Source organism: Lissotriton vulgaris, chromosome 4_1 (genome assembly GCF_964263255.1).
Source record: "Lissotriton vulgaris chromosome 4_1, aLisVul1.2, whole genome shotgun sequence".
NCBI classification, from domain to species: Eukaryota; Metazoa; Chordata; class Amphibia; order Caudata; family Salamandridae; genus Lissotriton; species Lissotriton vulgaris.
The window spans coordinates 317,525,469-317,549,241 of record NC_141691.1 but is presented as its reverse complement, the minus strand read 5'-3'; the positions used below and the strand labels follow the sequence as shown (position 1 = coordinate 317,549,241).

At 41.7% G+C, this 23,773-nt stretch overlaps 1 protein-coding gene across 2 annotated transcripts in view; it reads left to right on the top strand.

Moving 5' to 3' along the window:
- ADGRG4 (adhesion G protein-coupled receptor G4) overlaps window positions 1-23,773 on the top strand; it is a 1,454,718-nt gene that overhangs the window by 439,944 nt on the left and 991,001 nt on the right. For both annotated transcript variants that reach the window (XM_086918649.1, XM_086918650.1), the window contains exon 8: window positions 11,786-11,856. In XM_086918649.1, coding sequence (XP_086774775.1) covers window positions 11,786-11,856 — 71 coding nt within the window. The remainder of the gene's footprint in view (window positions 1-11,785; window positions 11,857-23,773) is intronic.

The following is a 23,773-nucleotide window of genomic DNA, read 5'->3' as shown; positions in this document are numbered from 1 at the left end:
AGCCCCTTGCCTATCCCTGGCTTCTCCAGGAACTAATCTTTTCCCATTAAATGGATGGATTGTTGCAGCCTCACGCCTCTTCACAGCTACTCAGGGAGCAGCTTGGCTCAAGCACTCAAAGGCTAACCAATCAGAAGAGGCTGCTACAGGGCTGCTTTATGTAACTACAGGATATAAAGTTCTTAAACTACTTTCCTGTATGAAGTTATATTAAATCCAACTGGAACGTTGTTGGATTTAATGTGACAATTAATGTAATACTTTGAATGGTATTGCTATCTAGCTTCAATACAGAGATAGACTTTATTAAATGTGTTAAAGCCTTTCCCATGTTAGCCTATGGGGCTAGCAGCACTACAATAGGGAAAAATTACTTTAGCTGTTTTTCCTTACCAGGGCATATAAAACATCTCTTATATTCCGTTTTTTTAATAACAATACACCCTACCATTGAGGCACCTATGGCACACCTTAAGGGCGATGTATAAGTAATGAAAAGGTACTTTTGGACTTGGGAATAACTTTTAATTCCAACATTGAATTGGACATAGTTTTATTATTTTAAAATCAACAGGTAAGGCAAGCAAGCCTTGCTTTACAATGACACCAGGCACCACAGCAGAACTAAGTGTATTAAGTCCACTGGTGCCTCTAACCCTACATGCTCTACCATATACTAGGGACTTAATGGTAGCTTGTCTTTGCCAGTTAGAATTACACCAATTACTATAACCCTTTACAGGACAGAGCACTAGACCTTGGTCTAGTTAGCTGAGTCCAGGGCACTTTTTAGAGGCACTAGCCATCAGCATCAGTCAAAAAATGGGGGTGACCAGGGCTGAAAGGATGCCTTTACTACAGTGGGTGATGACTCAACTTAAATAATAAACACACTCCTTGCCAGGGTGAACCACTAAAGTCACTGAATAAACCTGAGCTCAACTTCCTGGCAGCTTGGCACAAAACAGTTAGGCTTAACTTAGAGGCAATGTATAAAGTATTTATGCAGGGCTCAGTGACTAAATATCGAGGGACAGAATATCGACTGCCCAGAATATCGACTCAAAAATATGGAGGGACAGAATATAGAATCCCTATCTACAAACAGGTGAGTACTAAAATATCGAGTACAGAATATCGATAATTAAAATATAGTTAACTAAAATAATGAATTTTTTAAATGTATTAAAAATAATATAAAAGTAATCAAATAATAAACACAATTAAATAAAACATAGTTAAAATAATGAAAAAAGCTTAAAATGTAAAAATAATAAATGTAAAGTAAAAAAACATAATTTCTTAACATATATATTTACTTAATATTATAAAATAAGTATTAATCTTAATTATAAAATATTTAAAAAAGTATTAAAGATGTGTTTACATATATATAAATAAACCTATTATCTAAATATAAAAATAAATAATATATAATAATTTAAATAATTAAAGTAATACTTTTACTGTTAATTAATAATTTACACTACATTAAATGTAACAAAATTAAAAACATTACATAGCTAAGGGAATCAAATTAGTATTCACACTTCAACAAGTACAATAGTAAAGAATTTGTTGGATAGTGGGAGGGTAAAAATTACTATTTCCACACCAGTAAGTGCAACAGTAGGGAAAGCATTGGATAGCGTAGGGGTAAAAATTACTATTCCCTCTTCAGTGAGTGAAACAGTAGGGAAAGCGTTGTATAGCATGCGGGTAAAAATTACTATCCCCACTCCAGTGAGTGCAACAGTAGGGAAAGCGTTGGATAACGGGAGGGTAAAAATTACTATTGCCAATCCAATGAGTGCAAAAGTAGGGAAAACGTTGGATAGCATAGGGGTACAAATTACTATTCCCACTCCAGTGATTGCAACAGTAGGGAAAGCGTTGAATAGTGTAGGGGTAAAATGTACTTTTCCCACTCCAGAGAGTGCAACAGTAGGGAAAGCGTTGGATAGCGGGAGGGTAAAAATTATATTACATAATATTCATTACTTTGAAAAAAATTAACCACACATTACAAAAATAATGTATATTTTTAACACATATACTAGCATACATAGCACTAAAAAAAAATCGATATTATGGAAAACGATATTTCTATATTCGATATTATGAAAAAGTATATTTCTTAATTCGATAATAGGGAAATCAATATTTCTTACCTCAAATTCGATATTCTGTACAACTATTTTTTTTTAATTCGATATTCTGGACAGTCGATATTTCAAATTCGATATTTTGGGTGTTTACCTTTATGCAGCACTCAAACAGTAACAAAGCGAAAACACTTCACAAGACATATCCAAAACCAAGTTAGACAATTAGAATCAATGTTAATGAATACAATGAGACCAAAATGACAAAGATCAAATAATTGCAACCCAAGATATGAATTAACATTTTTTTATTCAAAGTAGCGCCAAAAAGCGTAAAGCACCAATCACAGTTATTTGGTCGAACTGGACAGTGTCAAAGCTAAATGTTAAAGCTGACCATGATGGAGCGTGGGTTGAATACAAGGACCAGGTTTGTTCCGGTGGAAAATTTACTTTGTGGCTGAAAAACCTTTATGGAGAAAAAGTGATCCTCGACAAGACATTGGTGGGGTAAGCTGCGCAATGTATCTGAAGCGAAGCTGGACAACAGCAGGCTGTTGAAGAGCAAAATCCTTGTGCTTTCACCAAAGATGGCTTGAAAGCTTCAAGCGGGTGAAGTCTGAATCTGCGTCAAGAAATCCCTCAACATAACAGGTTGCTGTTTGGCATCAGTACTGACAAATCTATCTATGTTTTGACTTTTCTGGGAGTCACATCGCCTTCAATTGGGTGAACAAGAAAGCTGAGGCCAACCGGTATATCGATGTTGATGGCTGCGACTTCAACCGAGGATTTGGTCTCCAATGGTTTTTAAGGCAGAAAGTTCCCATTTCTTGCAATTTAGGGTACAGGAGAACTACCCTCTATCTCTCACCAAGGGTCGAGGACCTGTCAGCACCACTTGGAGGTTAGGACTTGGCTAGGTGGCTATGGGCATTTCTAGCCTACATAAGTATTAGAAAGGAAGGCATAAGCCTTGCAAAAGGTATATTTTATGGGGTTATAAAGCCAAATTTACCATGTTTAGAAGGAATAGTAGAAGCACTTTACCACTGGTTAGAATAAGAAAAGTGTGCATAGCCCATTGGCTAACAGAAACGGATTCAACAAAAGAATGCAAAAATCTGGGGGAATTCGAAGACAAATATGGTTATTTTCAACACATATGTCATGTCATTCTTAGGATGAGTTGATATTTTTTAGGCTGGAGCATAATTGAAATAGAAAATGTATTCTCTTTTCCTGTATCCTTGCTTGGGGTGTGAGTTTGAATGCCTACATTTTAGCTATCCACTGTAATATTAAACCAATACTGACAGTTATTAATGTAATCTGGAGCCAGTGGACGAGCAAATATTAGACTGGTCAAATTAAAATGTGTACATCTTTCGTCAAAACCTCTTTTTAGAACTGCAGGAAGAAATTAAATGATTGCATTCAAACCTGCAAAAAATTAGCAAAAGGAAAACTTGTGCAGTGAAATCAAATCTCAATTAAAACTTCTTATCAGTATGGGCCAGCCGTTTTCTGTCTGTAAAGTGACTGTAATTTTAAATCTGCACAGCAGATTGTTGTGATAGCATAACTTAGTTTTAGTTCTGTTATGCTAATAACATGAAATTTGACTTTTTGCAGTATAATAATTAACATATAAAATAATTAATGTATTTATTAGTACATGCAATTAAAATAACACTTTATTGGCCATAGGTTATTTCATTAGAGTGGCGGAAATTTATAATTAATCGCTTAACTTTCCAAAAAACGTTGCTGAAAGATTATGACTTGCTTGCATGCCATTAAAACTTTCATTTTTAAAAAGTAAAATATTTCACCCTCACTAAAATACATTAATTCTTTCAGAGGCGCACCAGTGTTAGTAATGATTTTAAATCATTACTTACTGTCAGTTTTCATTGGAAAGTGCTCCTATGATGCTTTATTCTCGTTGAAAATTGGGTGTCTCAGCCCCGTCCCTTGTCATCCTTGCTGTCTGCCTGCTTGCCTTCCTGGGACCTATTCCAGCCTTTTCACCTCCTGCTATTGGCTGTGTTTGGCTTAGTGATCCTCCTCCGCGTAGGAGAGATGATGACCCCAGACACAGGGGACTGCACACTGCAAATATTGCAGACAGGGGTGTAGGGAACCACCCACTTTAGCAGCTTAAGAGTAGGCTCCCACTGGGCCTCATAAGCTGGTGAACTGGGTCCACATAAACATTACTTCATTGTTTATAAGCCTCTTATTTCTGCAGGTTTGCAGACAAAATGACAATAAATAGCACTGCTAGAAGATACCATGATAGAGAGCTGTGGACTTTCTGCTGGCATGCACAGGGATGGAAACACATGAAGAAAAAAATATAGTAGAAAACACAGAGAGAGGAGTGCATTAGAAAACAATGACTGAGTACGACTGAGTAAGATATGAAAGAAAAAGTAAGGATGGGACCACAAAGATGGGCAGATACTATGGTAAAAAAAGAAGGGAAGGAGAAAGCAAGAATGACAGGAAGGAAACGTGAAGTGAAAGATGGAAGAAAGGTGAGAGGTAGGATGAATGGGTGAATGAATTACTCGATGGAAGAGGATTGACTGGTGAAAATGTGAATGGGTGAGATTATTGAAGAATGCACAGATGAAGAGAATGAATGGATGGTTAAAGATTGATTGATATGTGAACATATTGATGGGTGGATGGTTGAAAAGATAGATGGATGGGGGAAGGGTGGGTATATGTGAAGGTGAAAGTATGGACATTTATGGATGAATAGACTGAAGGCTAAATGGATGGATAAAGGAAAGGTGATGTGAAAGGAACTCTTTTTAGGAATTTAATAGCTGTGCGCACTAGGTCTGATTAAAAGTATGTTTAATTGTTATGTTATGTTATAGCCGTACTTTTAGAGCGCACAGCTACCCCGAGGGGTGTCCCGGCGCTTTAGCAAAGAGGCCTGAAAAACTCAGAAAACAGCAAAGCAGAGGCGCAGCAGTCACAGAGATCATGTAGAGAAAAGCACGGTCTTCAGCTCCTTCCTGAAAGCCAGAAGATTATTGGCTTTACGGAGGGAGAGAGGGAGCTCATTCCACAGACGAGCCGCCACATATTGGAAGGACCGGCCTCCCATCCGGACTCGTTTCACAGCAGGAACTACCATTTTTGCCAAATAGGCAGACCGCAACATCCTCCGCGGAACATAGGGAGCAATGCGCATCCTAATGTAGCCGGGGCCAATAGAATGAAGGGCTTTGAATGCCAAAGTGAGGATTTTGAACCTAATTCTACTCGAGATAGGTAGCCAGTGCAGCCTTTTAAGCAGCACTGAGGCGCTGGCTCTCCTTGGCAGGCCGAATATGGCTCTAGCCGCCGAGTTTTGGACGATTTGCAGTCTGGACAAGACTTGTCTTGCTACTCCCTTGATTACAGATGTGCACATCCAGTGAGTGTGATCAGAATGATCCCAAGGTGCTTTCTGTATTCACCCCATGCATCACACTCATCTTCAAATGCTGTAGTTTGGTGGACGATCCTACCGGTTGTAGGTCTCCACAACGTGTCTCACTTTTGTTAAGTTTCCCTTATCCTGTGTCACATATGACAGCAAAATCTGAAGTAGTTAAAAAACATGCTCTCTCTGCAACCCTTGAAAAGCTTCAAATATAGGGGGTGATTAGGAGAGCGAAAGGACCGCTATCACAGGGCCGGCGGTGGCAACTGCTGGCCCTGCGGTGGCGGTACTTCCGCCATCAAACATATTTTTCCCACCACCAGATTACGATGGCGGTGGGAACCTGACTGCGTCCCCAGCGGACGCAAAGACCGTCAGCCGCCAGCAATCTTTCCAATTGCCTGGCGGACATTTTCGGGTGCCTATAATGGTGGCGATGCCTAGCAGGCACAGTCCACCAAATTAGGATACATGTAAAAACTATCCCTTCGCCGCCATGGGAAGGCATGTGGAGTTTTGGTACGGGGGCCCATTCCAGCCCCCCCCTTGTGTTGGGGGGAAGTGGGGTGCACTTTGGGGGTACAACATGTCACTGCATCAAGTGGCAGGCATTTTAACATCGCGGTGGGTGCTAAACTACAGAATGTGTCCGCCATGGTGGCGGGCACATCCTGATTTGTGGTATGGGACCACCATACAGTGGCATAACGAAACTTGGGGCCCCCCCTGCAAAGTACATTGAGGGGCCCTTTCTCCCCAGCCCACAACCTACCACTTTTGCTGAGTGAGCCCCCTGGAGTTCAGAGCCCCCCTGCACCGCAGGCGCTGTGGGGGCTTATGTTACGCTGTTGGGGCCAGGCAATCCTCTCAATACTAGCAAGGGACTGGGAGAAGTGGCGGGCACTTGTAAGTGCACATGTTGGCTTGGCTGGTTGTCTTAGGCCTGTCAAACAGACATGTGCACTTAGAATTTCTCCATCCAGATGTATTGTACAGCTGGGTGGAGAAATGGCATAGGCCCCCAGTCCCTTCACGAGCACCTAACCAGGCCGCTCAGACCAACCCAGGTGTTGTTCTCACAGCATAAGAGCAGCAGCCAAAACAGGTTCCCAGACTCTCCGAGGGTGGTGAGTCTGGGAGCCTGTGTTGGCCCAGGACTTCCTGAAGAGGAGCACCAAGGCATCCGGAAGATTGAGCGGCAGCAGGAGAAGCTGGTAAGTGCATTTATTTTCTATTATTTGCTCCACGCTGCCCCACCATTTTAATTGTAGCAGCCGCTGCTGTCCAGTGATTCCAAAATCTGCGTGCCTGTCGCCTCGCCTTATTCCTGCACTGGCCCTAAGATAATCATGCAGTGTGCTGAAAATGAGAATGCACATATGACATGTCTCAGAAAAGACAATATGTTACCTATTTAATCATGAAATACATGTGTTTGTTTGGTCTGAGATCCACTAGCATATCTTGATTATACATCATGTTATTGATTCTGATACAACAAGGTTAACACCTTCGACGCTCATGACGAGCTCAGCTCGTCATGAGGTACACATCTCGTACACTCATGCCGAGCTGAGCTCGTCATGATTAGTAGGAATTCCAGATTTTCAGCACAGGGGGGGAAAACCATAAGCGTCGATGGTGTTAATAACCATTGTGTGTGTTGTTCAGTGCTATGATGATGTTTAAGTCAATCTGCAATCGTAGGGAATCGGATACCCTGACATTTTCACAAAATTGTTTCAATGTTTAGGCGGTACAAGAACCAGTGGCATTTCAGTTTAGATCTTCATGTAGGCATTCCTATAGAAGAGTAGCAAAACATTGAATGTTAGGAAGTCATCATTTAAAATCCCCTAAAATCTCTGGAGATACCGGTCAGTCGTTTTTAAATAACATATCTCTTGGTGTCACGTGACCGCACGAGTCACACACCTTCTTCACCAAAAGACATAGAGCAACTCTAACAACTACCTCATTGTAAGAGCAACACTACCAGAGGAGGTCCAAGTTCAAAGGAGGTTTTCTCTTTAAGGCGGTTGTATTATCTTTCTTCGGGTGGGGTCAGATGTGGTGTCCTAATATCGACGCTAGGCTCCAGTAGTGCAGAATTCTCCCTGCCCTACAACCTTGATACCACTTCTGTTGAGGTGATGGGCCGGAGGCAGGACGAGTAAAGTGCTTTTTAAGCTAAGATAGCATATTGCCAGTATGGTGTGAGGTAAGTTTCACTAGTACTTGATCAATAAGTAATAGCAAGGAATGCAAAGAAAGATATAGCAATAAAGTACAGAGGAGTCAGTCTCGTTATTCAACTGTCACAGAATTTCACACTGAGCACAGTGAAAACTCAAGTTCAGGGAGTCTGGAGAAAATGTATGCACTATTGTTCGTCTATGAGTCACACATGGGAAAGCTAATTGTTTAAACAAAAGCGCAATTACTCTACCCTGTGATTGTGGACTGTAACTGGAAGTTTTCAGGAGAAGTAGTCAGATTCCTGCACAGGAAATAATTTATGCCCACTTTGCAAAAAGGCTCAACTACAAGGAAACAGAGCCTGTATTGGCAAGTGAAATGATGCAGCAGTTCCAATGAATCCAGGCACGCAATCCAGCAGTCACACAAGAGCCCGTATATTAGTCAGGTTTAGTCACTTTAAACAAAGCGCCTAAAATATTATTGCTTCCTCGTGGCAGCTTTGCTGACTGGTTGCTCTCATTCGTCTGAAAATATCCATATTTTAATTAAATCGTCATTTACACGTACACCTTTCCTTTCACATTACTGCCATTTACATTATGGGGAGGCCCTGCGCTGCGCACTATTCAAGTCATGAAGAAGACTTGAAGAGGCTTGCTTGCTGTCTCCTGAGTGAGGGGGCCCCCCGCACCGCGGGGGCTGCGGGGGCCTTTCTTCTGCCCTTGCCGCCACATGTATGGCGGACTGTCAGGTTTCCACAGGGATGGTGGTTGGACTCCGGTCCGTCCGCCATCCTAATCAACCCCATAGTCTTAAAAGTGTGAATGTGTGCATGGCCAGAGGCAAGCAGGGATACCCTGTCTTGCTCCCACAGCAAGCCACAAAAAACAATAGGATCCATCATTTTCATTCTTCTAAACCCTGCAAGTGGGGAGATTAAATATGTTGTTGTTTATTTATGTATTTTAAACCAGATTAGTGTATTCTATAAAAGGCACACCCAAGTATAGAATCTATGTATATTCGCAGTGTACACATCTGCTAATGCTATGACTTCAAAGCATCACTTAAGGGAAATTATTCACTTCAGAGTTACCTACAACAAGATTTGTTGGGAAGTCTGGTAAAATGCACCTGCCACATACAAAGTGAAATGTCCCAGTCCCTCAGGTTTACTAATGGAATAGCGAAACTCTTGATTCCAGGAAGTCTGCCAATTAAGATTCTGAACTTTGACCTTATAGAGCTTTTTTTTATTTTTTCTGTTTTTTGGCTACATTGCACAACTGGATGCAGTAGTGAGGCTCAGAGATGTGATGGTGGTGTACTAAGCACAGACTCATAAAGATGCTTCTCCTGCACATGCTTAGGTGCTGTAGCTGCTACACATGCAGTACAGTTCTAAGCGCAGCTTCAAACTATGGGCCTGATTTAGATGTTGGCGGATCCAGAAGTGCAGTTGCTTTTTTCAACTGTTTTCCCATCCGCTGACTTCGCGGTCCGCCCACTGTATTTAGATGTTTGTGTGTGTTTGGGGGTAAGATCGTCGGAGTCCCGCCGACGCCACCAGGATCTTGCTTCCGTTTCGGCGCCATCAGAGGCAGAAGTAGTTGTTGGTGGGAGTCATGCAAGAATACCGCCATCCAGATTATGGTGTGCCTTTCCTTTGAGGCAACTGTGGCAGGGAAACTTCCAAACTTGAGTTGGCGGAATGAATGAATGAATGAATGAAGGGAGTCTTTTAACACGCAACATAGCATAAGGGCATCAAGGCGCCTAGGCAGGTCAACTAATGTATAAGCACCAATGAGGACTCTTTACAAATACACTTCGGAAAAAAGCCAGGTTTTCAATGCTTTGTGAAACAAGGCGAATGAAGGTTGCCCTCAGAGTTCAGGGGAAAGGGAATTCCATAGCCTGGGTGCAACAGTAGAGAATGCTCTACCTCCCCATTTGGCTTTTACAAACCTAGGGACCTCCAGAAGATTTTTATTGGAGGAGCGAAGGGATCGGCCAGGAGAATAAAGGTGGATAAGTGACCTAAGACCCTCAGCACCTGTACCATTGAGAGCCCCATGGGCAAGACAAAGAATGAAAGAAAAAGAGATGAAAACGTACCTTTTTTCAGTTTCCCACTTCGATTTCAATCTTGAACCACATTGTTAGGGTCCTTCATGTGCTGCTGCTACTTAACCATGACGCTCAGCAACCCTGTTGTTGTTGGGAGCATAGTGAGGCAAGTGACACTGAATCCTAAGGTAGGCTTCAGTGTCATTTGCCTCACTATGAAACGTATGGTAACATCTGTTTTCACCTTGTGTATTTTTACATTTTTCTCACTTGCAATATTTTCATTTGTCATGCATATTCGTTCATCCTACAACTTATCATAGTAAAATGAACAGATGAGTATTGACACATTACAAATATTTATTTTGAGTGGTGATTGTGGGTGTTGTGCTTGTAGTGCCTGTGGCTGTACATTCAATAGTGTGTGTATGTTGTTCGCACTGCTATATGTAAAGAAATGTAATTACACTTTACCTATATCTACATATTAACACATTCACAACTTATATGTATAGTAAGATAATGATGAACCTCACTACGTCAGGACTTTGCCACCAGGACAACTGGCACATCTAATCTGAAGGCGACGGAGTGCTGTTATCCAGCAGTGAAGACTACCACAGTGGCAGTCCTTTGTCTATAGCCCCAACATCTGAATAGGGCGGGAGTACTTGGAACCACTGAGGCTGCAAAACAACAACATCTAAATTAGGCCCTATGTCTGAAAGAGAAATCCTTTATGTCTCTGCCCCCCTCTGGCATACAGCTGAAGCTTTCTCCGGCCAGATCTAAAAACTGTCAAGGATAGGTAGAATACAAACTTGAAAGTGCTAATATAGAATCTTTTTTCACAAAAAACGTAATTACAATATTTCTTTTATTCTGTTCCTGGGATAAAGATGTCTGCAGACCCCAGCAAGATACTACATGTATCTCAAAGATCAATAGATACCACAACTTCTTGTTTTCTGCCTAAGATATTTTGGTATAACCTTAGAGACTGACGGCTAGATTCATCAAAGACCCGTTTTGCGAGTCTTTAATAGCGATTCATAAGGAATCGCTATTAAGGACTTGCAAAACGGGATTCATGTAGGAATTGCAAAAAATATTGCGATTCCTACATCTTCCTTATTTGCGATTAGCAAATTGCTAATCGCAAATAAGGAATAACTCCCCATTCATTCCTATGGGTCTAAAGGGCCATAGGAATGAATGGGGAGTATTCCTTATTTGCGATTAGCAATTTGCTAATCGCAAATAAGAGAGTGATTTCAAGGGTGCCAGGGGTGTCCAAAGGACACCCTGTAGCACCCCTGAAATGCACATTTACACAGTTGTTGCGCACACCCATGTCCAAAGGACATGTGTGTGTGTAACATGCAAAAGAGAAAAATGCACTAAAGTGCTTTTTTCAAATTTTTCGCTATTTACCACGAAGTCAGACTTCGTGGTAAATAGCGACCAATTATTGCGAATTCGCATTTTCAAATTGGTTAATGAATTGCATTTAAGGAATCTCTAATAGAGATTCCTTAAATCCAATTCCTCGCAAATATGCAATTTCGCAAATAGCGATTTTGCTTTTGGGATGATGAATCCCAAATGCAAAAATTGCACTCGCAAAGGGCCAGATTCTCAGAATCTGGCCCTTTGCGAGCGCAATTTAGCTTGATGAATCGGGCAGTGATTTCCTTATTAAGGAACCAATTTACATCAATGAAAAAAGGGGTTCTTTGCATAATGGCAGAACAATCTGTAAGGGTAATTTTCATTTAAATACAACTACAGTGGAGGGAGGGGGTAAAACATTACCTTAAATAGATAGTTTAAAAATTCTAAATTGTGCTTATAATTCTTTCAATTTTAACTTTACTACCGAAAGAAAATCTTTCAAGTACTTTAATAATAGAAACTTTGAGTTTAAACTCTAAATCACTTTCTTTTCTTTTGTTTTCAGCTTTCTGTTGCTTTCGCAAACACCGATATTTTTGTATTGCAACTGACTGTTTCAGATGATCGAGAATCAAGGTACGCATTTTTTAATTATTTGAAAATCATTATGTCCATCTGTATTAAATGTACTATAAGTCTTTGTTCATGTGGACAACAGGACAGTTAGACTAAAAACAAACCAAAGCAGATCATGCGTGGGTCAGCCACCTCTGAGACACATCAGATGACTCAGAGATATCCACCCTGCCGTGCATCAGGTAACTCACTGACACAGCAGCCTTACTTTCAAACGTTTTGATGATATAGTTTGCAACTGCCATCAATAAACATAGCTGTTTTTACGAAGGAAATGCCTTTATAGTTTAAGCATTTTATCGGCAGATCATTCTTGACAGGGAATCATAATATCACCAAATGTAATAGAGGAAAATGAGCAAAAAGCAGATAATGATCCTTGCATAGTAACAGTCGACAGACAAGACACCTCCTTGCAATGAGAAGATAATTGAATAGAAATGCACTACATATATTTATTTGAACCCTAGTATGTAACGTGAGCATTATCTGCACATTGCCTCACACAGAGACGCCAAGTCTTCAGGTCATGGAGTAGGATGGATTTCAAGATGTAGAACTTGAATCAGGTTGTGGCTGGTGGACCACTGAGGTGTCAGATGCCCTTTATTCACCAGACCTGTGGAACTTTAAGATATTTTAGGCTCCGCACTGATTCGACCGGAAAGTTTCAGCAGCCTGCCATGCCATGACGGGCCGTTGAGATTTTTTCTGTTTTCCAGAAACGTTTTTTCTCTGCGTATAGAGAACATTAAGGCTTTTCTCCTGGTGGCACCATCTTTCCTTGGATTGTCAGAAGCACAGCCAAGGCGAAGCAGCCAGACCAGTGTCGTAACAAAACCTACAAGAGCCGGGCCCCCCTGGAAAGTGCCCGGAGGAGGGCCCTGGCTCACTACCTAGTACTTTTGCCAAGGGGGCCCCTTGGAGCTCGTAGCACCACACCGCAGGCCTGTGTGGGCTTATGTTACGCTACTGGACCCGGCACTCTGCTGTGAGAAACTCAGAGGTGCAACCACCTCTAAATAAGGCAAGGACCAGTGGGGCATATTATCAAGGGGGTTTATCTCCGCTTTTTTGGCTTTAAAAGCCAAGAAAGCGGAGATAAAATTATCTCCCTATTACCTAGCTGTCGCTAACACCAGTTAGCGACAGCTAGGTCTAACACCAGTTAGCGACAGCTAGTAGGAGATAGCGACCATCTTGGGCCCCACTTTGCATGTCAGTGATATTTATCACTAATGACATGCAAAGTGGGCGTGCCAAGATGTTAGCGACTGGAAACAGTCGCTAACATCGCTATCTCCTATTACCAACTTTTGGAGATATTCGCGCTAAGCGCGAATATCTCCAAAAGCTAACACCTGCCCTGAGCAGTTCTTAGCCATGTTATCCAATGGGAGGTGGATAACATGGCTAAGAGCATTAGCTTGGTAATGCATGAATATCGCTGACTTTTCAGCGATATTCATGCATTGCGGCCGATTTTTATCGCATTTGCGATAAACCTTGGTATATATTTGCGATAAAAATTGCCGCAGCTTAGCGGTAAATTTTTGTCTCTAACCAAGCAATAGCGATAATTATCGCTATTGCTTGGTAATATGCCCCAGTGAGCTTGGCAGGATGAAGCATGTATTGTTTTAGGTTGGAGGTATCTTACTGTCAACCTCCGAATTACCCCCTTGACCTTCTCTTTGCCTCACTTTCCCTAGGCATTATTGGCTCGGTATGTTCTTGTAGAAGTGATAATACTGGCAGAATCCTTGTGGCTGGCTTGGTTTTTCTATGGAACATGAGATAACACGTCTTGTCTTTCCTCAAAGCAAGCTAAGGATGCCCTTCTTTCTCTGTGGGTTGCATCAGCATGACAGTTTGCAAGATCTGTATAAGGAAAGTCCAAGAGAAACAAGCATTAGACATGCAATAGGTCTTGCATTTTTTTTAGGAATAGCTATTGGCATAGCTCAACACCTACCTGACAGAATTTGCCACTTTGCAGCTCCCGAACAGAGCATTGCTCCGTGAAAAGGTTCGAAAGCTTAAAACGTTGTTGATAGCCTACAAAATAAAAAGGCAAATCAGGATGATCAGGGAGAACCAGGATGTATTGGGATGGCCAATGCAAGCAAGCAATAAGTGAAATCGCCTGGGCGTGACCCAAGCATGCAAAGGTTGGAGACTCAGACCCAATGCACCATTAAAAACACTGTATTTCTAAATGGCACAGCATCTAACAAATGGCAAATCATGGGCATGCCAAAAGCTGATAGAGGAGATAACAACAGGTCTTGCAGACAGCACATGCGCGCTGCCTAGGCTCGACCTAAAAACTGTGACATTGTTTCAATCTACAGTCTTTTGGTGTACATTCAACCCATGCCAATGCGAAGGTGTACATTTTGTTTATATTTATTATATTTATCCTATGTCATGTGCAGCCCAAGGTAGTTTATCAGTAAGATGAAGGCAGAAAAAAGGTAGAAATCTGATCACAAATTTGAATAAAACTTCATATTAGTACGAGCAAGCATGAGTCAAAATGATTTTGCTGTGACTCATTCTTGTAGTACTCCTGGATTCCATGAGCAAGTCTGGAGTACTCTTGACTAACTCCTAAAACTCACATGTAAGCCAGGAGCAGTGCAACAGTAAGTCATCCCTTCTTATAAACAAGTCTTCGTGAAGGGCTCAGCGTGTATAAAATTGTTTAAAATTTTCAATGACTGGTGCATTGAAAAGAACATCATTTTGAGGTTTTGATGGAAAATAATATTTTTTAAAAAACATTTCTTTTTCTCTGCAAGTGATATTAGAAAATCCAAGGTATGGGTATTAAAAGTAGCAAACATGTTTTCTTGTGCACTTCCCTATTGCCTGTCAATACTACACTTATAGCCAGTAGGTTGCAAAACTCTACACATGCAGATTTTCACATGAAAAAATATTCTTTGTGCCCTTTTAAGTTGTGGAAAAGGGTCATTAAATCAATCCAATTTCAAAATCACAAGTTAATTCGAGAGAAAGGGTATATTTAGTTTCAGAACGCTCCTCCCTCACGATGTCCAAGCAAGTCAACGCCGTCTCGTCATCCTGCTTCAACACCCTGCGCATGCTCCGAAAGATCTTCCGGTGGATCTCCACCGAAACCAGGAAGACGGTCACCCAGGCCCTCGTCACCAGCCGACTGGACTACGGGAACACCCCCTACGCTGGAACCACAGCCAAACACCAGAAAAGACTCCAGCGCATACAGAACGCCTCTGCATGACTCATCCTGGACATCCCTCGTAACAGCCACATCTCTGCCTATCTGAGAGATCTGCACTGGCTCCCCGTCAACAAGAGGATCACGTTCAGACTCCTCACCCACGCACACAAGGCTCTCCACGACATGGGCCCCAAACACCTCAACAGGCGCCTCGCATTCTACACACCTACTCGCCAGCTTCGATCCGCCAGCCTCGCCATCGCCACCGTCCCATGAATTCGCAGATCCACCGCCGGAGGAAGATCCTTCTCCTACCTGGCGGCCAAGACATGGAACTCCCTCCCCACCCACCTACGGCTGACACAGGATCATCTCTCCTTCAGGAAACAACTCAAAACCTGGCTGTTCGAGCTGTAGCGACTCCCCCTCCCCCCATCGCCTTGAGACCCTAGCGGGTGAGTAGCGCGCTCTACAAATTTTCTGATTGATTGATTGTTTGAGAATGCTGACATGGTTCTTATGAAGGTTAATTGAAAGAAATCATTTTAACATTCAATGTGTCCTGTTTGAGAACATGTAACCTCATACTCAGATAGGTTTAACATTTTATATAGGCCATTCCAGTCTGAGGCATGGACTAGGGTCTACAGCTCTTGGGGTCAGATGTAGGAATAGAGATTTCCAAATAGCTTTTTGGAAAATCCCTATTTCTTTTGAATTACATTTTTTTTCATACTTGCGATTTTTAATGGGTCGCAAATTGTCCTACCTCATGAATATTAATGAGGTTACGCACACAGTAGTCATGAGCGGTGCTGGTTGGAATTTTGGTTATGGGTAGCTGTAAAGAGAAAGTTAGGGTTAGGGAGGATGAATTTTTATACACCGCTTTTCAGGAACCCAGCAATGCCAGAAATATTCGATGATGCAGTTATGTCACGCTGGGAGGACCTAGGAATTTGGAAGATGAGGGATCGTATTCATGCAGATGGAATAATGTCATTTGAGGAAGTTCGTATTAATTATAGGGTTGATTAGAAAGATTTTTTTAAATATTTGCAAGTACGGAGTTTTTTAGTTAGGAAGAAAGGGGGTTAAGAGGATTTAGTGCGGACCCTATAATGGATGTAATAAGGGATCACAAGTGATGCACTATCAGTCAAATATATATAGGGCTGAATAACTGATGCCGGATAATCTCGAGAAGCACCGTTATAAATGGAAACAAAAATGAGGTGTAAACAGTGTCAGTTTTTTAGACCCATCAAAAATAGTTCACCCATTTTGTGGTCCGTCTGGTTACAGACACAACATTATAAAACAATTGTAGTACAGAAGCAGATATTATGCATTTATTTTCTACTTGTCTGCTTTTAGAAATCCGGAAGAAGGATAGATTAACTTTTTTAATTCATTTCCTGAAAATAAAGTAAGGTTTATAGCTGAACTAATGTTGCTGGGTCAACTAGTGAAGGAATGACAGGGATACATCAACTTTTTTGTTTTTGGCCATAGTGGTGGTAAGAATCTGCATTTCTTCTGCTTGCTTGGATCTGAACACCCCCCACTTTTTAGCAATGGTTTGCATGGCTTTTTGCCTATGTTTCATTTTGAAAAGGAGGCATATGAAAGGAAGGGACGGAGGGCACAAAAAACTAGGAAAGTGTATTTTGGCCCCGGTCTTTTATTGGAAAAAAGCCAGCGAGACTGGTCAAGATTTAGTCTGAATTGTTTGTTATCTTTATGTATCAAATGATATTAATAGTAGTTTCTTACATTGATATATGCATTTTCATTTTTCCTTTTATAATGTATCTGTTTATTATTGGCTGAATTTTCTCTAGTATACGTATTTATTTAACTTACGGTATTGTAATAAAAAAAATGAATTTTGGTTACGCTGCCTCACATTTGCCACAAGCTTGTTGCTTCCACAGCTGTGTGAGTGCCGTTCCCCACACGGCCTATGCATGGAAATGCACATGATTTTATTTGAAAAGTTGCATATCTATTCTTAAACTTTAAGCATTGGAAAACAAAGGTTTTCAATGCAAGCGGAAGATATGCTTATTCGTATTGGTACATTTGTTTGGATTGGAGGGCAGATTGTTTTGGATTGGAATGGGGCAGATTGAAGAGGGTAAAACTGTGTTTTGATTGAGTGGGGCAGATTATTTTGGATTTAGTGGGGCAGATTGTTTTGGATTGGGTGGGACAGATTGTTTTGGATTGGAGTGGGATAAATTGTTTTGAAGTGAGGCGGATTGTTTTGGATGGAGAGCGGGCAGATTGTTTTGGATTGGAGTGGGGAAGATTGAAGTGGGATAGATTGTTTTGAATTTAGTGGGGCAGGTTGTTTGGATTGGGTGGGGAAGATTAGAGCGGGATTAATTGTTTTGAAGTGGGGCAGATTGTTTTAGATTGGAGTGTGGCAGATTGTTTTGGATGGAGTGGGGCGAGATTGGAGTGGGGCGGGGTGGGTTGCGAGGATTGGAGTGTGGTTGATTGGAATGGATTGGATTGGGGTGAGTGGTTTGCATTGGATTGGGATGGATTGGATTTGTCTGGTATGAATTGGATTGGGTGGATTGGTGTGGATTGGATTGGGTGGATTGGAGTATGGTGGATTGGGGTGTACTTCTTGATTATGTGTTACAGCATCATTTCAGCAATTGCACATCAGAAAGAAACAATGTTGCTTTGCAGTAACATAATCCTCATCTTTTGAAAACAGCGCCCACAATCAAAAATAATAGAAAACATGATTGCAAAAATAGAAAAGAAGACTTGCCAAAATAGAAGAAAGTTATCTATAGTAAAAAAAAAATCTTTACAGTTTAGTTTGTCCTCCTGCCAGCCATGCCTTCTGTTTGCAGGGCCCTAAAAGTTTAAAAGAACAAAATAGTACCTCAATCACATCGGAAGCAGCGGAGGGGTACTGTAAAAGTTGCTTCAATCAGTGTTTGATCCCTGCTCCACAGCGAAGAATGGAAATGGTGTTAGGCTTGCGTTGATGAATAGTGCCACACAAGCCAACAAATGGTAAGCAACGGGTGGGCTTCAAGCTCTTTTCTGTATACAAGAGTGTCTTGCAAGCTCTTGCAGGCTCAACCCTAAAAATGGACCACAGTATGCTGTTGTATCTAGTGCAGTATTACTATCCTAATCTACAATCTGAAAGTCGGAATGAAAGATAGCATAGTAATACAACACATTTTCCTCTGTTTCCAGCTGAAAATTCATGCAGATTTTTACATGTTTGACCTTGTGAAATTAGTTTAGGGAAAAAACTAAAAAGTTAGTACAAGCTTTGTGTTCTACTTGGAAACACCATTTGGGCAAAAACTCCTGTTTCTTTTGAGGCTCAACATGTGTGTGTAGTCCTTTTTTTTTATCCACAACCGCCAGAGCAGGAGGGGCAATAGACTTCTGTAATGTCACCACAAGATGTCTCTAGCTCCTACTACTTTTAGAACTGTACTAATGCATGGGTGAACATCACTTTCTTAGTATACTTGTTTCATATAACATGTTATATTTGACTACGCAGTTTGAAAGTGTTAGAAATTGGGTTGTAGGTTGACTGGGGTACGAGCTCTAGTCAAGAAGCAACCACAATCCTCGACAGGGTAGGAAGCTGACAAACTCTAAATTAACCTGTGCTCACCCTCAAGTTGCTTGGCACACAGCAGTCAGACTTAACTTAGAGGCAAGGTGTAAAGAATTTGTGCAACACTTGAAACAGTAAAACAGTGAAAGCACCACACTAAAAGATTTCACACAAGGTTAGAAAAATCGAGTTTAATTTAATAAATACAACAAGACCAAAATAACAGAAATCCAATAAGTAAAACCCAAGATATTAATTTTTAAAGAATAAACTGTAAAATAGCTCTTAGAAGCAATAAGCGCTTTTTTGGATATCTGGTCGTGCCGGACCGGGAAAAAGTAAAAAGCCCAGGCCCACCACGATGGAGCGCAGGCCAGGTTCAGGGACCCAGAGAGGCCCGCTGAACAAAAGTACCTTAATCTTGATGCTGTTGATGTCTAGGATGCGAAGTGCAGTCGAGGCGATGCACTGGCGCCGATCCACGCAGTGGCGGCGATGCGCTGTTCCTGATCAACACAGCAGCAGTGATACATCAGCCCCCATGAGTGGTGAGCTGTGATATTACCATGTTTTAGGGAGAGAGTACATGCACGTTAGCACTGGCTACCAATGGTGAAGTGCTCAGAGTTCTAAGCCCAGCAAGAACGAGTTCAGAAAAAGTGGAGGAGGAAGGCAAAATGTTTGGGTGTGACACTGCAGAGTGGGCCTTTTTCCAACACAGAGGCATGGCATAACCAATATTCGCAAATGCACATTGTGCATGTACCACAGGGAGTGTTACACGTTCAATATCGATCCACTTTCTGCAGGGTTTTCATATAGTTTCTGCTCTATGAGCTGGTCTTTGGCTGCTTACCTTGCCTCAGGAATGTTTGTGTCTGCAAGGGCAGAAAACCTTAGACTACATTATATTACCCCCACATCTGTCCTCCTCGTTTTAACCCTTGCTCATGAGGCTATCCCACCTCCCAACGGAAATGCTCCCAAACGATCTTTTATTTTTATCAAACTAGCACAACTTATGAGAATAAATGACCCTCCCCTTCACCGCAAACTTCTTGTCTTTTTTTTTTTCATAGTCCTCATTTCACCTTAAGCTTCTGCAAATTCGCATAGAAAAAAACCTTCTTCCTAACTGGGCGCCCTGGGTCCATGCTCTTGCATTCGCTTTTATGCCGACCAGGCCAGCTTCATTTGTGCGAGGCTTGGTGTAATCATTGGACCGCGGGTACTTAGACCAACCTCATTTCTCTACCCCAGATATTTAATGGTCCCTTCGCCTTGGTCCAATCTCGCCATACTCAATACTGCCCTCAACCAGATCTCATATTGCGGTGGCTCAGGATCTTTCCACAACCTGCAAATCTCTCTACGAGCTGCTAATATCAAGCAGAGGAATAAACCAATCGATTTGTTAGATAGTTGATTTATAAGATTATTCTCAATGCCGAAAAAAACTAATAACAGGTTAAGATTAATCTTAACTTTAAAAACGCCCTCCAATGCCCTCCCCACATTTCCCCAAAATACCTTTAGGGCTCCACACTAAAAAAAACATATGCAAATCGTCCGCCTCCACTAAACCACACCTAGGACATTTCGGAGCTACGTTTAACACAAACCTAGCAATTTTGGGGGGTACAGTACAATCTATTCACAACAAAAAAAGGATTCTTCTTTAAAGAGGCTGATTTGACGTATTTATATAGATTATGAAGGGAGAGAAAAAACAAATCGGCAGAAACGTCCTCCAAAGCTGATAAATTCCATACCGTATAGGGGGAGGAAGTTCTAAATCCTCTGCATCAATTAACGCAATGTACCATATCCCTACCTCCTTTTTTTGGGGATTTGCATTTTGTAGTGTATTCTCAATCTCCCAGTTTCCTCCTGTAAGGTCTCTCTCGGCAGCAAACCAAGAACATATTTGCAAATACTTGAAGCGGGAAAAAGAGTCCCCTATCTTACCCTTTAACACCTCCCATGGATGTACTCCTTCCAGTGATATTAAATCGGACCAGATGGCAATTCCCGCCCTCCTGATTGGAATAGCCAAGATGTCATTTAGGCAGGCGGGAAGCCCATGGGAATCCAAATTAGGGGCAAAGTTGGAATAATACCTTATTCCCCACTTCATTTTCAAGTTTTGCCACACCCTGAGTGCTGACCTCATTATTTTCAACCGAACCTTTTTGAAAAATCTGGGAGCACCAAATTTATATAAACATCCGGTATTGCCACCCTCAAGATGGACCATAACATATAAAATCCTCCCCCAATCAGAGCCAGGAGAACTAGAGAGTAGACAGCAAATATTTTTGAACAAAAAGGCAAGCGAATATAAAAATATATAACGGGGAGGGCGAGGCCACCTTTAATCAATCTCCGTTTTAATTTCTTCCAAGATAGCTGGGAGTTTTTATTGGCCCATATAAAGCTCCCCATCTTACTCTGAATTTTCCCCAGTAGATTCCCAGGAAAGTCCAGTGGGACTGCCCCAAACAAGTATATCAGCTTTAGCAGGATAACCATTTTCACCAGTTTTACCCTGCCATAAATAGTAAGGGGAAGGTTCTGCCATTTCAAGAAACAGTGCTCAATTTCTTTTGACACTTTCTTCAGATTCGTCGTAGGAATATCCTCTATATTATTGGTTATAACAATCCCCAAATACCTAAACTCCCCACAGTGTCTCCCGGTGTAACCCTCCACTCCCCAGCACATGACCTCAGTCTTGAAGGAGTTGACTAAGTAACCCGAATACCGGCCAAACTCGGCCAAGATGTTTTCCACCCTAGGAAACACTTCTACTGGGTTGTTGGTATACACCAGCAGGTTGTCCGCATAGAGGGCCAGCTTACACTTATAATCAGAAACCTGAAAAGGGGTGATCTGCTCATCAAGTCTCAATGCTTGAGACAAAGGCTCAATATAAATATCAAACAATTAGGGTGAAATAGGACACCCCTAGTGTCCCCCTTTGAATTCTAAAACTTGGAGTCAATAGTCCGTTAAGTAAGATGGCAGCTGACGCACCTTCATAACAGCGTGTTAATACATTTATAAACGGAAGACCAAAGCCCATTACTTTTAAGGTTTCCCAAAGGTACAGCCAACTCACACGGTCAAACGCCTTGGCGGCATCATAAGCGGCTACCGCCAAGGGTACCGACCGTGCCACTGCCAGGTCAATACACCCGATTAGTTGTAAAATTTGTTCCTGTACGAATTTTCCTGGCAAGAAGCCCTTTTGGTCCTCATTAATCAGTGGCGGAGACACCTCTGCATGTCTTCCTGATGACTGGATACCGTACCGCTCTCATCCACTATCAGCTTATTGATATTGTTCCTAGCTCTGTCACCTTTGATCTTCCGTGCTAGGATGGCCCCTGCCTTTTCACCATATTTAAAGTTTTCCATATTGTGAACAGTCCAATTAGGCTCTAAGTGTTTGATCTAACTTATCCCTATAAGTAAAGCGGAGACCCTCAAAGTCCTTAGGGGCTTGTGGCAAATGTTCTGAAGTACAGACAAACTTCTTGTCTTACCTGCAGTCCCGAGAAAATGTTACCGTATGGTAAGAGTATTTTGTTTCTTCATTTCATTTAAATGTTATTTACTCACCGCAATCTGCTGCAGTGGTCAGGTGTAACTATTGGCAGTGGGATATGTATTCCTTGACCAGGTGCAGTACCTGGGGCGGGGAGCATTTGCGTTTCTTCAGGGCAGGGTTACCCGATTCACTTTGTCTTGTGCCCAACTACGAGCGCACAAGATGACATACTCTGGGCCATTAATTGCACTATAGTATCTTGTGAGACAAGATTAGGTTTATGAGCAACCACCATAAAGCAGGAAGTTCCTGAATTACAAGCATCTACAGGCAATGTGGGTCTGGTTTAAAATACTTCAGCAGGCCCTGGCTCTGCAGATGACAATGTAGCAGTATGTAGGGCTGATTTACAAGCCATAATTGATGTGGCAGTTTCTTCATCACTGTCTCAATCAGTAGCAAAAAGGGAGAGACTACTTCTAGATGATGAGGAACATCCTGAGGCTGGCTGTGGAAGAAGATATTTTCACGGAGTGCAACTACAGAATATGTTGAAGCATGCCAGACAATTGTTGGGTTTTGATGACAAACAACTCCAGGAAGATGAATTCCAGGTTCAGGTTTTAAAGTCTTTATTTCGATTGATAAAAAACCATAAAAGACAATATTACAGCAATAATTAATGAACAATAAATACACATACATAAAAGGAATTAAATGGTTATAGACAATCCTGAAACAACAACTTCCCCAAAGGGTAATAAGAATACAGATAAATATCAAATAAATTCATTCTGTCCGGATTTAAGCTATTATTTTGCCCTGAGTATCCACGCCCAGCCCAGATATTTAGCAGTACAGACTGTGATGATTTCCAGTGTGTTAGTTTTTAGTACATGGATAGCCTCTGCTGATTTCCTTATGGGCAGGCTCTGAAAGAGAGGTTTTAGCCATTTGGCCCTTGGTTCATGATATTTGGGACAAGCAAACAGAAAATGGCCCTCGGTTTCCTTCTGGCCTGGGCACCATTTACATTGGTCCAAGGTGTTAGAGGACCAATTTTTCGTGAATGTATTCAACGGCAATGTGCCCACACGGAACTGGTGGAAAAGTTTCCTGTCTGAGGATTTGGTAATCGTATCCCAATAATGTTCACGTATGGGATCCAGCTTGAAACAGAGAAACCTGCCAGTAAGACTAGTAGAACTGGAGGCATTTATTCTGTTTAAGCGAAGCGTGGCCCAGTACAATTCTTTGAATGCCAGTTTAGTTGGAAAAACATTAGCTGCTGGGGATAACCAAAGGTGCTCTAAACCCATATCCGTCAGGATGGTTTTAACCATTCGGAACCAGGGAATTTTTTCCGAACCACTAATTGCCCTTACTTCTACCACCCCATTTGCGAAAAGGGTAAGATCAGGCGAGGTCCAAAGGCGCCTCCAAAAGGCAACCAGTCGAAATCTGGCCAACTCATTAATTGGACGGCATCCCAAGTCCAAGCAAAGGGGGATAGAGGGGGACGACTGCGGCAAGCCAACAAGGTTGC